A 12,770-nucleotide genomic window follows, 5' to 3' on the forward strand; every position below is an offset into this window, starting at 1 on the left:
ATAATGACCTGTTCATGATAACGTAAAGCATGGCCACAATATAAAAGTGCATTGAAACAAAATGTGAATATAGGTATTTTGTTTGCTTATTTTAACAGAAATTCCCTAGAAATGTTTGTGGTCATATAAGGGAGAAATCTGATTTTTATTCCATGCATCCATGATCAATAATATATCAGTAATTGCTTCTCTAGTGAAGGGTTGCAGGGGTCTGAATCCTGGCCTGGAAGCATACGGTGTGAGGCAGGATACACACTGGGCAGGATGCCAGTGTGATGCCAAGGCAATCAAACACACACTCATTAACTCACATACATGCTCACACACACTAAGTGCAATTTAGAGTGAGCAATCCACCTGAAACACAGCTTTGTACTGTGGGAGGAAACCAGAGCACCTGGTGAAAACCCATGTGAATCTGAGGAAGATATGCAAACACCACACAGACCAAGCTTGATTCGAACCCATGTCCAGATCCTTGAGGCAGCAGCGCTACAGGCTGCAGCACCTAACCACTCTACAATTGATTCAGATTATCATAAATATTTTTCATACTGTTTTGTGTGTATTTCTTCCACATGCAATAATAGTTTGTGTTTTTCTATCACATCATTTAAGACATACATGTGAATAGGTACGTAAGGCTGCAACGTCCGCAAACGGCTGAATGTACGATGCTCAATTTTTACGATCTCTCCTCCGTATTATGAATAAACTTTGTGAGGTTTGGGGCATTTTGAAACTGCAAAGAGTAACACACCTTATTGCCCACAACTTTTTACATGTCATCCAGTATTTAGACGCAGGCCTGTGTATTGAAGTACTGTAATAATCTCTCCTAAACAAAATAAAATAAAGTGAATTAAAATGTGGCAAAGTTGTTGTTCACCAAGTTACAGGTAATCCAGTTAGGGTGGACACTTGGCTGACCCACTGACCCAGATCAGGGAGACTACCTGGCAGTCCTCCTCTCTCTCTCTCTCTCTCTCTCTCTCTCTGTTCACACACACACACACCATCCCCACACGCTCCACTGATTGGTAAAGTCACAGGTTGACAGATGCCTTATTAAACACGTGGTCTCTTCTCAGTACAGTGTCTTTGTGTCCCTTCAATTAGCGCCGCTCAATTAGAAAATGCGTCAATTAGGAGGCGCTGACGTCTCGGACCCGCGGACTCAGACCCCCCCCCCGAGATGCTGTTTGGAAACAAGCGATTCTTTGTATGACAGAGAGGCCGCAGCGAAAATAAAACAGACCCCCCTGTGTTAGGTGGTCGTGTTTTCCGTGTCAGCTTCAATTAGCGCAACCTCCTCCCCCCCCTCCCAGGCGCGGTGGGCGCGAGGGGCCGCGCGCGCTCCGCTTCATGACACCTGAGACGCTCGATGTCACGGGGGGGGGTCTCGCGTGTGTGTCCGCGCTCGCAGTCAGTGTGCGCCGTGAACGGTATTTTTCGCATGATAATGTAATATCGTATTAATAACGGTGAGCGCGTGCCACTCACTGCATTCATGATGCGCTTATGATTCGCGCCGTTAGACACACCTAGACACTAAGGAAAAGGTCACCTGTCGCCAAGGTGAAGCTGTAACATACTAACTTGTACTCAAGCTAACAGTAATAAATAAACGCTACTTTACAGTCAGCAGCAATATCCAGTTATTTTGAAAAATAATCCCCCTCTCGTTTAAAAAGTTGAAACAATATGTGTATACATTTCATGTTGTGTGTATACATAATATTGTGCATATATTTTATGTTATGGAGATGCGGTCCAATCGCAGCAGCCGGCGCTTTATTTCAATGTGAATATTTAACTGTCATGTAACAGAGGTTTAAGGAAGGACGTGGATCATGATTTGTTGTCATGTCGTGGGTTTCTAACCGCGCTCGAATGCCACGCTCTCGACGTTAGTTACTAACTTGGTTGGCTGGCTGGTTAGTTGGTTGGTTAGCCCCGGCTCTAATCCCCCCCCCCCTCCTCCTCCGTGGCCAGGCGCGGCCACGTGGTTCCACGCGCTATAAAAGTTTCGCGGTTTAGCAGCACTCCATGGTGACTGCATGGAAAGGTCTTCACGCCACGCGCCGGGACATCCTCGCATCACATCATCGCGTCGTAGCGCAATCGCATCGCATCGCAGCGCAGAGCTCAGCGCTCCTTTCGCAGGACAGGCGGCAGCGGCAGGAGGACCCCGCGCACCGCTGCGGACACACAGGGGAGCCCTTTCAGCGTAACAACTTAGCAGGTATTCGCGGGGACGTGGGATCAGCAGCCCACTGGCGCCCTACGCTCCGGGGACCACCGCTGCAGTGCACGTTTTACCGCTCTGTGTGCGTGGATCCGTCACGTCGAGTCCGCACGGAAGGTCCCATCCGAGCTGCGCAGCGCGTCCCGGCCGCTGAACTTGGGCTCCGCGGGGTCACCGTGTCCATTCAGTGGGACAGGCGCGGGCACGGAGCGCGCACTCGCCGAGCGATCTCCCCCCCCCCCTCCCCTTCAGCACCACCTCCTCGGCGGCCCCGAGGGACAGATTCGCCATGGACCCGGGCCGTCGGGGATTTATCGCCCGTGATGGAATGAGGAGCCGCCGGTCACGCTGAGTCGCGTGGAGGGAGGACACGCGCCCGCGATCGCCACACGCAGGCGCGAGACGGGATTATTTTGCTCGCGCGCATCGCTTGCACACGTTATTGATTTCATCTGCGAACGGGTCGATTCGATTGTACTGTTGGAAAGTAAAGTGCCACTTGGTTTGGTAAATTTACTTCTCATTCCGCGAACACCCTGCTCGCGATGAGAAGGTCTGCGGCGACGGCGATCTGTGTGGCGGTGGCGTACGCGCTCGTGCTCCCGGTGGGCTGCACACCCGCGCCCGACACCCACGCCGACGGCGCACCGGCGCCCCGCGGCGCGTGCGCGTCCTGTGCCCGCACGCGCCCCCTGGACCCGGGGCGCGTGAGCGCGGACTTCCTGGAGGCGGTGAAGAGGCACATCTTGGAGCGCCTGCAGATGCGGGACAGACCCAACATCACGCAGCCGGTGCCGAGGGCGGCCATGGTGACGGCGCTGCGGAAGCTGCACGCGGGCAAGGTGAGCGAGGACGGCCGCGTGGAGATCCCCGACCTGGACGGGCAGGCGGCGCGCGGCGAGGAGGCGCGCGGCGACGCGTCGGAGATCATCAGCTTCGCGGAGTCAGGTGTGTAACCGGGAGGAGCCGCTGTCCGCGTGCGGGGTAAAAGCTGCGGAGCGCAGATGAGGTGTGTGTGTGTGTGTGTGTGTGTGTGTGTGTGTGTGTGTGTGTGTGTCGGATGAGTGGTCCGCTCAAATCGCGGTCCGATTCAACGGCAGATCAGTGGCGTTTGGACCCCCCACCTGTTAACGATGCCGACGAGGTTCAACTCGCTTTTCTGCGCAGGTGGGACATGGGGTCATCGGGGGTCACCCCCCCGGAGGGTGATACACTAGACCCCCAGAAAATGCAGAAGGTGTGCACTACACTCCTGGGTGCTTTAACAGTCAGTGTGTGTATACTCCACACGTGATGGATTTTAGCAGCTTGTTCATCTGAAATAAGTGCATAAAGCCTTTAAAGCACCTGAAATGGACTTCACTGGACAGTAACCTGAAAGCATAATCTCAATAAACATCACCATGTGGAAATAATAATTCGATTAAAGATGCTCATTTCCTTTGTCCCCAAATGGCTTATAAATTTTTTCTGCTTTTCTCCGTGACACTCTGTCCTCTCTCACAATGCATCAATAAGCAGAAAACAGGACAAATTGCAACAAATGCACGAACAGCCCAGTTGTTGAGGACGTGAGAAATAATCAGTGGTTGTGAAATGTGGTGGACTGAAATTAAAATGCATCTGATTGTCCTACCTTGAATATGTTTATATAGCATTATTTAAACGAAATGGACATCAGTGTCGGTATGGTTCACAGCCTAAGGAATGTGTTCAGAGACCTCATGTGACCCCTTTCTTTGTGACATCACTTTTCCTTCATAAAGCTCCTTTATACATTTATGAAATGTTCTGAGTTGCCCTAAATGCTTCTTTACCAGCTATGACAGGTTCATTAATAAAGAAGCACAGGTTAATTGCAAACAAAAGTAATTAGAAGGTACATTAATTCTAATATATTTATGCAACATTTTCACTCATTAAAGTCAGAGGACAGCCAAGGTCCCAGCCTCTGTGCATCATGCTCAAACACCGCTGAAACTGTGAGCTTTGCAAAGCTGAGGGCTCCTCTCTGGATCCCTCAACCTGCCCAGCATGGTGCTGGGTCTAAACCCCCACGGATGATGAAGGCCCCTCATTAAGAGGGTCACGCATGTTCATGAATCCCAATATTAAGCCATGTGTGATCCACTGATGAGGACTCTGGTGATGCAGTGGTTAGAGCCGTCACCTTGGGATCAAAAGAACCAGGTTGGAATCCTTACCCCTACTGTAGTAGCCTTTGCCAAGGTACTTACCCTGAGCTGCTGCAGTAAAAATAACCCAGCTCTATGAATGTGTAAATCACTGTAAGTATCTCAGTGTACAAACCTAAACACTGTTGGCTGCGGTAAATCAAAAAAATGAATAAATGATTACTGGACGCAACTGCGAGATTCACCCACACTGGACTTCCAGAATGCAGGAGGAAGTTGACGGTATCTTAAGAACACATGAATCTTGCTGTCTCACTTACAAATGCACTCTTTTGAAATATGTATAATATCTGTTGAGCCACCACTTTAAGAAATAATGTTTAACATTAAGTCTGGCAAATTGTAGAGTGAAGCTAGTGCAAGCACGAAATATTTTACCTATATGAATCAGGTAGTAGCAATAATAATAATAAGAAGAAGAAGAAGAAGAAACAAATCACATTTAACCAAATTTCTATAAAAATTGTACATTATTCCAATAGTAACAAAAAAAAAACCTTTTTTTGTGTCACTGTTTTTACAGACAATGTATTGTCTGCAGCAATTTTCTTACTTTATAATGCAAATCTTTAAACAGGATTAGAGATCCAGGATTTGAAGGTCTTCAAAGGTCTGCTTGAACAAATACTTCATTTGTGAGCTCTGTTCTGTGAGTTACAGTTTGCAGAGGTTCATCGGAGCTTGAATTTGAACCGCCATCTCGCCTCATTGGTTTTACGTCGTCTCGGGCCGTTAGGTGCCGGAGTGTAAAGCAACGCCCTGAAATCCACCGTGGCTGTACTGTTGCAGAGCCCTCGCCCTCTCCTTTCTTTACATCCCTAATGAGCTTCTGTGCCAATAGCAGACTTTCAAATTTATCTGTCCAGAGGCTGCTGGGGTCTCTCCCTGTACGGTTCATAACCGGAACTGTTAGTTGGCAGTTGAGGACCAGAGTTGCGGAGGACTAGGACCACGAGCACCAGAGTCCCAGTGTTATATATTTATTTATTCACTATATATCGGTTTTCTCTACGACAAATTACACTGCTAGGTTTTGTATATCAAGCTACTTACTGTGATTTACCAATTTACACAGTTGCGTAATTTGTACCGTTTTAATTCATGGTAAGTACCTTGATCAATGGCATTATACTAGGAGGCGGGACTCAATCATGGCTCCTTCAACTGCAAGGCAATGGCTCTAATCTCTATGCCCCCTGTTGGCCCTATCACACTACCCTGACAGCTGTTATAGTGGGCCTTGGAAACTTGTAACCGTGGAAAACTGCAAAGACCAACAATTTTTTGATGCAGCAGTTTTTCTGTCTGCTGTGTGTTGGTGTTTAGTGAAAGACAGTTTTATTCAATATTTGATATAAACACAGTACCGTTCAAAAGTCTGGAAACAATTTTTTCAGAATTTCAATGTTTTGAATCCAGATCGTTAGTTTGAATCGTCCTTCACGTTTCTTCATCATTGGAAAGTTCTTCCACATGTTTGGAGTGAATTTCTGGTTGGTGACTTTCTGGAGAATGAAGAACTATGTCACGGTGTTTCCCTGGGGCGGGTGCGTCGAACCCAAGCGCGGAGCAGGGTAAGTTGGTTCAGGGGGAAATCTGGAAGACATGGTCGAGGAGGCAGGCAAGGGTAACCGATGTGCGCTCGTAGTCCGAAGGGAGAATCCGAGAGGCGTAATTCAAAGACAGGCAAGGAATCGAGGCAGACCAGGGAGTCAATCACGAGGAGCAGGACGAGGAGCAATTACCAGGAGCGCGAGTGAGTCACGAGGCTGAAGCAAGGTTCCGCAGCTTCCTAAGGTCCGGGCTGCCCTTTTATGTGCCCGGAGCCTGAGTAGCCGCCGGTGTTGCTTGTCGCCGAGGTCGTGGGCGTGACAAACTACCCAACTAGCCATAACCATGAAAGAAGAACATGGCTCTGAAGAATTCTATGATATCCTTTCTGGCTGAGATGCCATGGACTTGGCAAAGATCAACAACTGTGCGGCAAGCAAAGCAGCCCCTCACCATGATGCTGCCGCCGCCATGTTGAACTATGGGAACCACACAAGCTCACCTGCTCTGCATCTTACAGATACTCTGCAGCTGGACAAAATATTTCACATTTTGATTATTTATTTATTTTTTTTATAATTCCACTCTTCAGATGGCCAGTTTCTGTGCTTTTTTTCTGCACAGGCAGGTTTGGTTTGAGGTAGGTGTACTCAAACTTTTGACTGGCACTGTAAGTAATTAAAATCCAGTCTTATTTCAGGCGGGGACAGATTTCCACTCTGTTTTAAAGCCTTCACTGAAATCGACCAACTCTGCTCTACTGCTAACACACCACCTGTGTGGTCCAACAACATAGTTACGCAACTTTAAAGGACACAGTCGGGGTGTTTTCCCTTGTTTGATCAGTCGTATGAGGCTGGACGTGGGGCAGCACATCCTTACAAGCGAGACGTCACAAACTGCTCTGCGTAAATCGACTCTGCTGGAGGCCTGAGCTCTGCTGCTGACTGCAGGGTTGTATAATGAAGAGAACGTCCCATCACCTGCCTTGGTTTGCGAGGGGGTGCCTGTGGGGACATGCTGTGCAACTGCAATTAGAGCCAGTAATGGGCCCACCCAGGTGTCCTTCTGGCCTGCACGTGGTACGCCATCCTCACCTCCTCACACCATGTGAGCACGGAAACTCTCACAGACAGTGTGGCCAGCAGACATGCAGGGAAGGTATATGAATCTGATTATGGAAAGAAAATATCATGTTTGAGTGCTTTGTCTAGTGCCCTGTGTGATTTACTTACATTATGTACCCATTTACACAGCTGGGTAATTTTTACCAGTCCTTTGCTTATAAGGCGATCGCTCTAAGCACTGTGCCACCGCTACCCTTATATCTGACTTATGTGCCAAGACGGACAAAGACTCACATTCGAAATGCAGCCGCTGTCAGTCAAGACTCAAGATGCAGAGATTAAAACGTGTAATCACTTGATTTTTATGTTAGTTCGGAAACTTCCCGCTTGAACTGTGCATCTGAAGGAGTTACAGCAGACTGGCGGAGTAATAACTGAAGCTCTTTATGACCAAATTATTCTCAGCCTGGTTTGCATTCAACACACTGGTTTTATTGATGATGTTTTATCGTTAATGGAGCTTTTAAAATAACAAGTACGTAGAGCTGGCGGGGGACACACACACACTTCTTCAGATGATCCGAGTCTTCGTGGGTTTATCACTCTGCTTGAACGAGGTTGGAAAACGGGCTCGTTCAGTTTGTCCTCAAATGCCCCCCATTTTTTTTTTAGAAAGTGCCTGACTTCTCTTACCGCTGTACCGACTGAATTGGTTCAACTCCCCTCAGGACAGTCTATGGTTCGTAGAGCAATGGAAAATACCGGAGTACGGGCGCCTGGGACGGGAGCTGAGGCCGCGCCGGGATTCGCTCTTACGTGCTCGGACTCTTTGTGCTGTCCTCGGGGGCTCGGGGAGACCCCGGTTTCCAGGGTAGTCACGCTGAACCCTGTGAACCTGTGTGCCGAGCTCTGCTTTCCGCACACCCGTACACTTTGGGCCAACTCATCTGCGCCCAGAGCCGCGTTGTCTCGGCGGCCCAAATAGGGCGGCGCAAAGTGAAAGTGCTTTCTAGGACAGGAGGGCTCACGGGTCCCTCGCAGCAGCGCTACTGGGGGCGTGCTGGTGGACCTCCTGTCCTCACTGGACTTCCTGTGTGGCATTGGAGGCAGTGGGGAGGGGTGGAGGGGTGGAGGGGTGGGTGAGTTCCTTGGGAAGACGTAAGACCGCGGAGACAAACTGCGTCCACTGGCCCCGCCCCCTTCCGTTTATTGTGACTTCCCAAAACGCTCACCCCATTTGATCCCGGAAGGTAGAAGTGTTCCCACATTTCGCAGCCATTTGTTTCTCCCTCGCTGTGAACGCCGTCCAAGTGTCCGTGGTCAGGGCCAGTGGCCGCGCTGCATGTTAATAGCGGCTCCGTCGTGAACAGAGGCGGACTTGTGTGGGACACCTTCCCCTAATGGCCCTCTCTTCAGGATTCGGGCTCTCGTCGCTCGATTCGGCAGGTTGAACCCAGAGAGCGGACGTGTGGCTGCTTTCTCGTAGAGCCTCAGTGCGAAATAACGGGTGCGGAAGTCTTTTACTGCAAGGCTTGTGTACATTGATTCACCTATAGGGGCTCTCGAAAGAAACGTCAGGTTAATTTGTAGCCCAGTGACCAATGAAGAGGGCACGGTGGCGCAGCAGGTTTGGCTGGGTCCCGCTCTCAGGTGGGTCTGGGTTTCGAGTCCTGCTTGGAGTGCCTTGCGATGGACTGGCGCCTCGTCACGGGTGCGTCCCCTCTCCCTCCGGCCTTGCGCCGTGTTCGGCTCTGTGTGTGTGTGAGACCAATGGGCGACATGGTGGCGCAGCGGGTAGCGCTGGTGCCCCACAGCTCTTGGGCTGTGGCTTCCAAATTAGACTGAGTGTAGTTTGCAGATTCTCCTTGTGTTCTCATGGCTCTGTAGGTGGTGGTGATCTTTTCCTGACACCTCCATAAGTGGTCACCAATAGCCGGCAGCCGGCTGTGACAAAGTGGCTTCTGCCCGAAATAATGACCACTTATTTGTAACTGAGCTTCTCACGCAATTCTTGCAGCTTTTTTTGCTGACCTCATGTAAACTTCGGTAAATGTCTGCGAGGAATGTTTGCTTCCCCGGATACACCGACTGACTCGCTCTTCCCCGTCTCCCGCAGATGAGCTGGCGTCGCCGAAGTCAAGCCTCTACTTCTTGATCTCCAACGAGGGCAACCAAAACCTGCACGTGTCACAAGCCAGCCTGTGGCTGTACTTCAAGGTGCTGCCCGGCAGCTCGGAGAAGGGCCTGCGGCGGAAGGTGACCGTCAAGGTGTTCTACCAGGAGCGCTCCTCAGGGAGCCGGTGGAACCTTGTGGAGAAGCGGGTGGAGCTGAAGCGCAGCAGCTGGCACACCTTCCCGATGACGGAACCCGTGCGGAGCACTTTCGCCGCCGGGGACCGGCGCCAGGACCTGGATGTGCGCTGCGAGGGGTGCGAGGCAGCTGGAGTGCTGCCCATCTTGGTTGCCCCCGACGACGAGGCGCACCGCCCCTTCCTGGTGGTGCAGGCCCGGCAGGCGGACAGCAAGCACCGCATCCGCAAGCGAGGCCTCGAGTGCGACGGCACGAGCAGCCTGTGCTGCCGCCAGCAGTTCTACATCGACTTCCGGCTCATCGGCTGGAACGACTGGATCATCGCGCCCTCGGGCTACTTTGGGAACTACTGCGAGGGGAGCTGCCCGGCCTACATGGCGGGGGTGCCCGGTTCGGCGTCCTCCTTCCACACGGCCGTGGTGAACCAGTACCGCATGCGGGGGATGAGCCCCGGCTCCGTGAACTCGTGCTGCATCCCGACCAAACTGAGCACCATGTCCATGCTCTACTTCGACGACGAGTACAACATCGTCAAGCGGGACGTGCCCAACATGATAGTGGAGGAATGTGGCTGCGCTTGATCCCATCTGGACCGTGCCAACGGGAAAGCGACATCCCGAACTGCAAGCGTGACACTGCTATTTGTAAATGTACGACATACAGGTGGAGACGTGAACGTCTAGACAAACAACAGACGCACGGACGCACATGTACATATATTTATGTTTGTTATTTTGTTATTGTCTCCTGGCTGAAGTCTTTCTTCAGGGCTTCTGGCATGCAGATCAATGTGGTTTTATAAATGCACTGTGTGCAAACACCTCTTAGGCCTAAGTGTCAAATGGATGAGAAGACACTTTGTGATCAAACTCTATTTTTCTAGATGGACGTATGCCATATTTGTTACCCCATCTTTCATCGAAATGTGCGTTTTTCGTTTCCGTGTCAGACTGCGCCGCCTGCCCGGCTCGAAGGCAGAGCGCTCTCTCCCCGCACGCGTAACTACATCACGCAGGCGAGAAGCAAGCTCTGATTGGCTGGAACGGGCAGCCAGCCGTGCCTCCCACACGTCTGTAAGGAGCGTTTCTGCAGCGGCCGGTCAAGATGACGCCGGTCATCTTCATCCTGCCAAGAGGTGCGCGGTTGACAGATTGCATAGCTCAGGCTCCAACCGCGGTCCGAGCCGTAGGACTTGGCCCGTGCTCTCGAAGAGCGCCGTTTCCGAACGCTTCGGTTGCCGTTTCCGCGTTCCAGAGGAAACGGACACGGGAGGAAGCCGGTGAAGGAGGTCCGCGGGTGGCGCGGCCTCTTCTCAGCACGTACTTCATCGTGACAAGACGAGGACGAGCGCTGAAAAAGGCGGCATCTCAAACACGAGCACTTGTGACAAGGAGCAGGTCCTGACGGTGGACAAGGACCAAGAGAAGCGGCCGTCGTCTTTACCACCTGAACCGTTACCGTTGCTACGGAAACACGCCGGCTGCCGACGAGGCTGATCTGAGCAGACGTTCCCACTTAGCGAAGTGCCGAGGTCCTTGACCGGGTGACGTCCTTGCAGCGAGGACAGAAGGTGTACGCCTGTCTGTAAATGGGAAGGAAGGAGGCAGACTTCGCACGTTCTTCTGGGAGATGTAGTGCCCTTTAAAATGTCATCAAAATGTACTTAAAACAGCTGATGCAAAAATGGAAAAAATCACGATAGTCTCAGCCGCATACTGCTCAGTTGGTTATGGTGCAGCATAGCACTTGCAAAACTCCGAAATGCACATTTTATAGCACTTGCAGACTGCATTGCCTTTAAAGAGGGTACGACGTGGCTCACTATCCTATTAATAATAAGTGCCGCATGAGCTATGCAATGTATAGTATTGATCCACAACAGACAAACAGAACTTTTGTACTAGTTTTTAACTTGCGTCAATACTTGAAAGTCAATCTTTCGCTTCTTATTCCAAGCGGATGGTTGTTACAATGTTTGCACTGAAAAGTCACGTAATTAGTGTAAAAATGCCATTGAAAAAGTTATTTTTATAGAAGCGAACTGAATTCTGTTAGATGTATTATACCTATTGACGGAACCAAAGAGGCCAAGATTTCAGCTATTTATAGCAAGGCCATCACCTTATTTTATGAAATACATCGTGATGGTTTGGGAGGCCTAATCACTGCATCAGGGTACAATATCATGGATTCCAGTTTCTGGCTCAAGTCTTTTTTTTTTTTATTTTTAATTTGTCGTTTTAAAATGTACTTAATTTTTAGTTTTCTTTATAAAAATACTTTTTAGTTTCAGTCTGAGAATCGTTTAGAATCAAATTTCTTCTCTAAAGTGTATGTAAAATAAAAAGATGCATTTAAAATATTTTCTTTGTTGTAACTGTTAAATAAAAATCTTGCTCTGTAATAAGATAAATTTCTTCTGGGTTTTTGGAGGATCAAAGTGACGGCTCCCAGTCCTTCATGTTCTCCAATAAAGGGTATTTTAATTGTCGTATTTGGTGCACATTGTGGAATTATTCTTATCATTAGTAAGTAGTGTAGGTAAAGGTACCGTGTTTTGGGGAACAGCTGCAGTATCTGTCTATAACTCCAGATTACCCCCATAGTGGAGTTTGGAACCAGATGAAATGCGAGGCGTTTGTGGCTGTACTGTGTACGTGTAGCGGAATGACAGCGGGGATGCTGCACAGCGGAAGGGAACTCGAACGCGGTGACAAACACATGACGACCATCTGCACTCATTTTCCCGACAAACGCGATAGAAACAAAAGCCGGCCGGTCTGAAGACAAAGTGTAAAGGGTGGAGAGCGTTTCGGTGTGCGCTTGTGCAGGTGTAACATGAGCTTGAGTGTTTTTTTTCATCCTCTCCTTCAACGAACTCCTTTTATTTTGCTCTTGTGCCTTCAGAATGTTTTACCTGAGAGTGGCGTCAGTTTTTTTTTGAAGGCATATTCCATCCCCCGCCACGTAGAGGAAGGCAGGAGCTGGGCAGATCCTCATTCCGCAGGCCAGTGTGGTAATGCCAGAATTCCTTGCAATAAAACCCTTGATTGTTACTATATTTTGATCGGTTGTTTCAATATCTAAGGGAGTTCCTCCAAACTGAACGAGGTAAAAATACCTTACACAAACAGAGCAGGTCTTCACATCTCTCTGGCACTGAAGACCTCCATGCAACACAAGGCAAGCGTTCCAAAACATGCCACATGACCCACGCCCATCAATACAGTATGTAATCACCGCAAATGTACCCGCAAGTGTCTGGCAAACACACGAAAATGTTAATGACTGTTTTGCGAAATAACATGTTTGGGAGAGCGCGGGATGCCTCGTTAAAGCATTCTGCAGAAGCGGGATGGAGCTGTGTGCGAAAGTCAGAGCGCGGATCAGAAAGGTGA

General features: G+C 49.7%; 1 protein-coding gene across 1 annotated transcript; it reads left to right on the forward strand.

Moving 5' to 3' along the window:
* Positions 1–2,073: 2,073 nt before the first annotated feature.
* On the forward strand, positions 2,074–11,542 carry inhbb (inhibin subunit beta B). The gene is made up of 2 exons (XM_029256620.1): positions 2,074–3,196; positions 9,178–11,542. Exons 1-2 carry the CDS (start codon positions 2,794–2,796, stop codon positions 9,951–9,953), a joined length of 1,179 nt encoding a protein of 392 aa, XP_029112453.1. The 5' UTR covers positions 2,074–2,793; the 3' UTR covers positions 9,954–11,542.
* The last annotated feature ends 1,228 nt before the right edge of the window (positions 11,543–12,770 follow it).

The sequence above is a fragment of the Scleropages formosus genome, chromosome 12 (genome assembly GCF_900964775.1).
Source record: "Scleropages formosus chromosome 12, fSclFor1.1, whole genome shotgun sequence".
NCBI lineage: Eukaryota > Metazoa > Chordata > Actinopteri > Osteoglossiformes > Osteoglossidae > Scleropages > Scleropages formosus.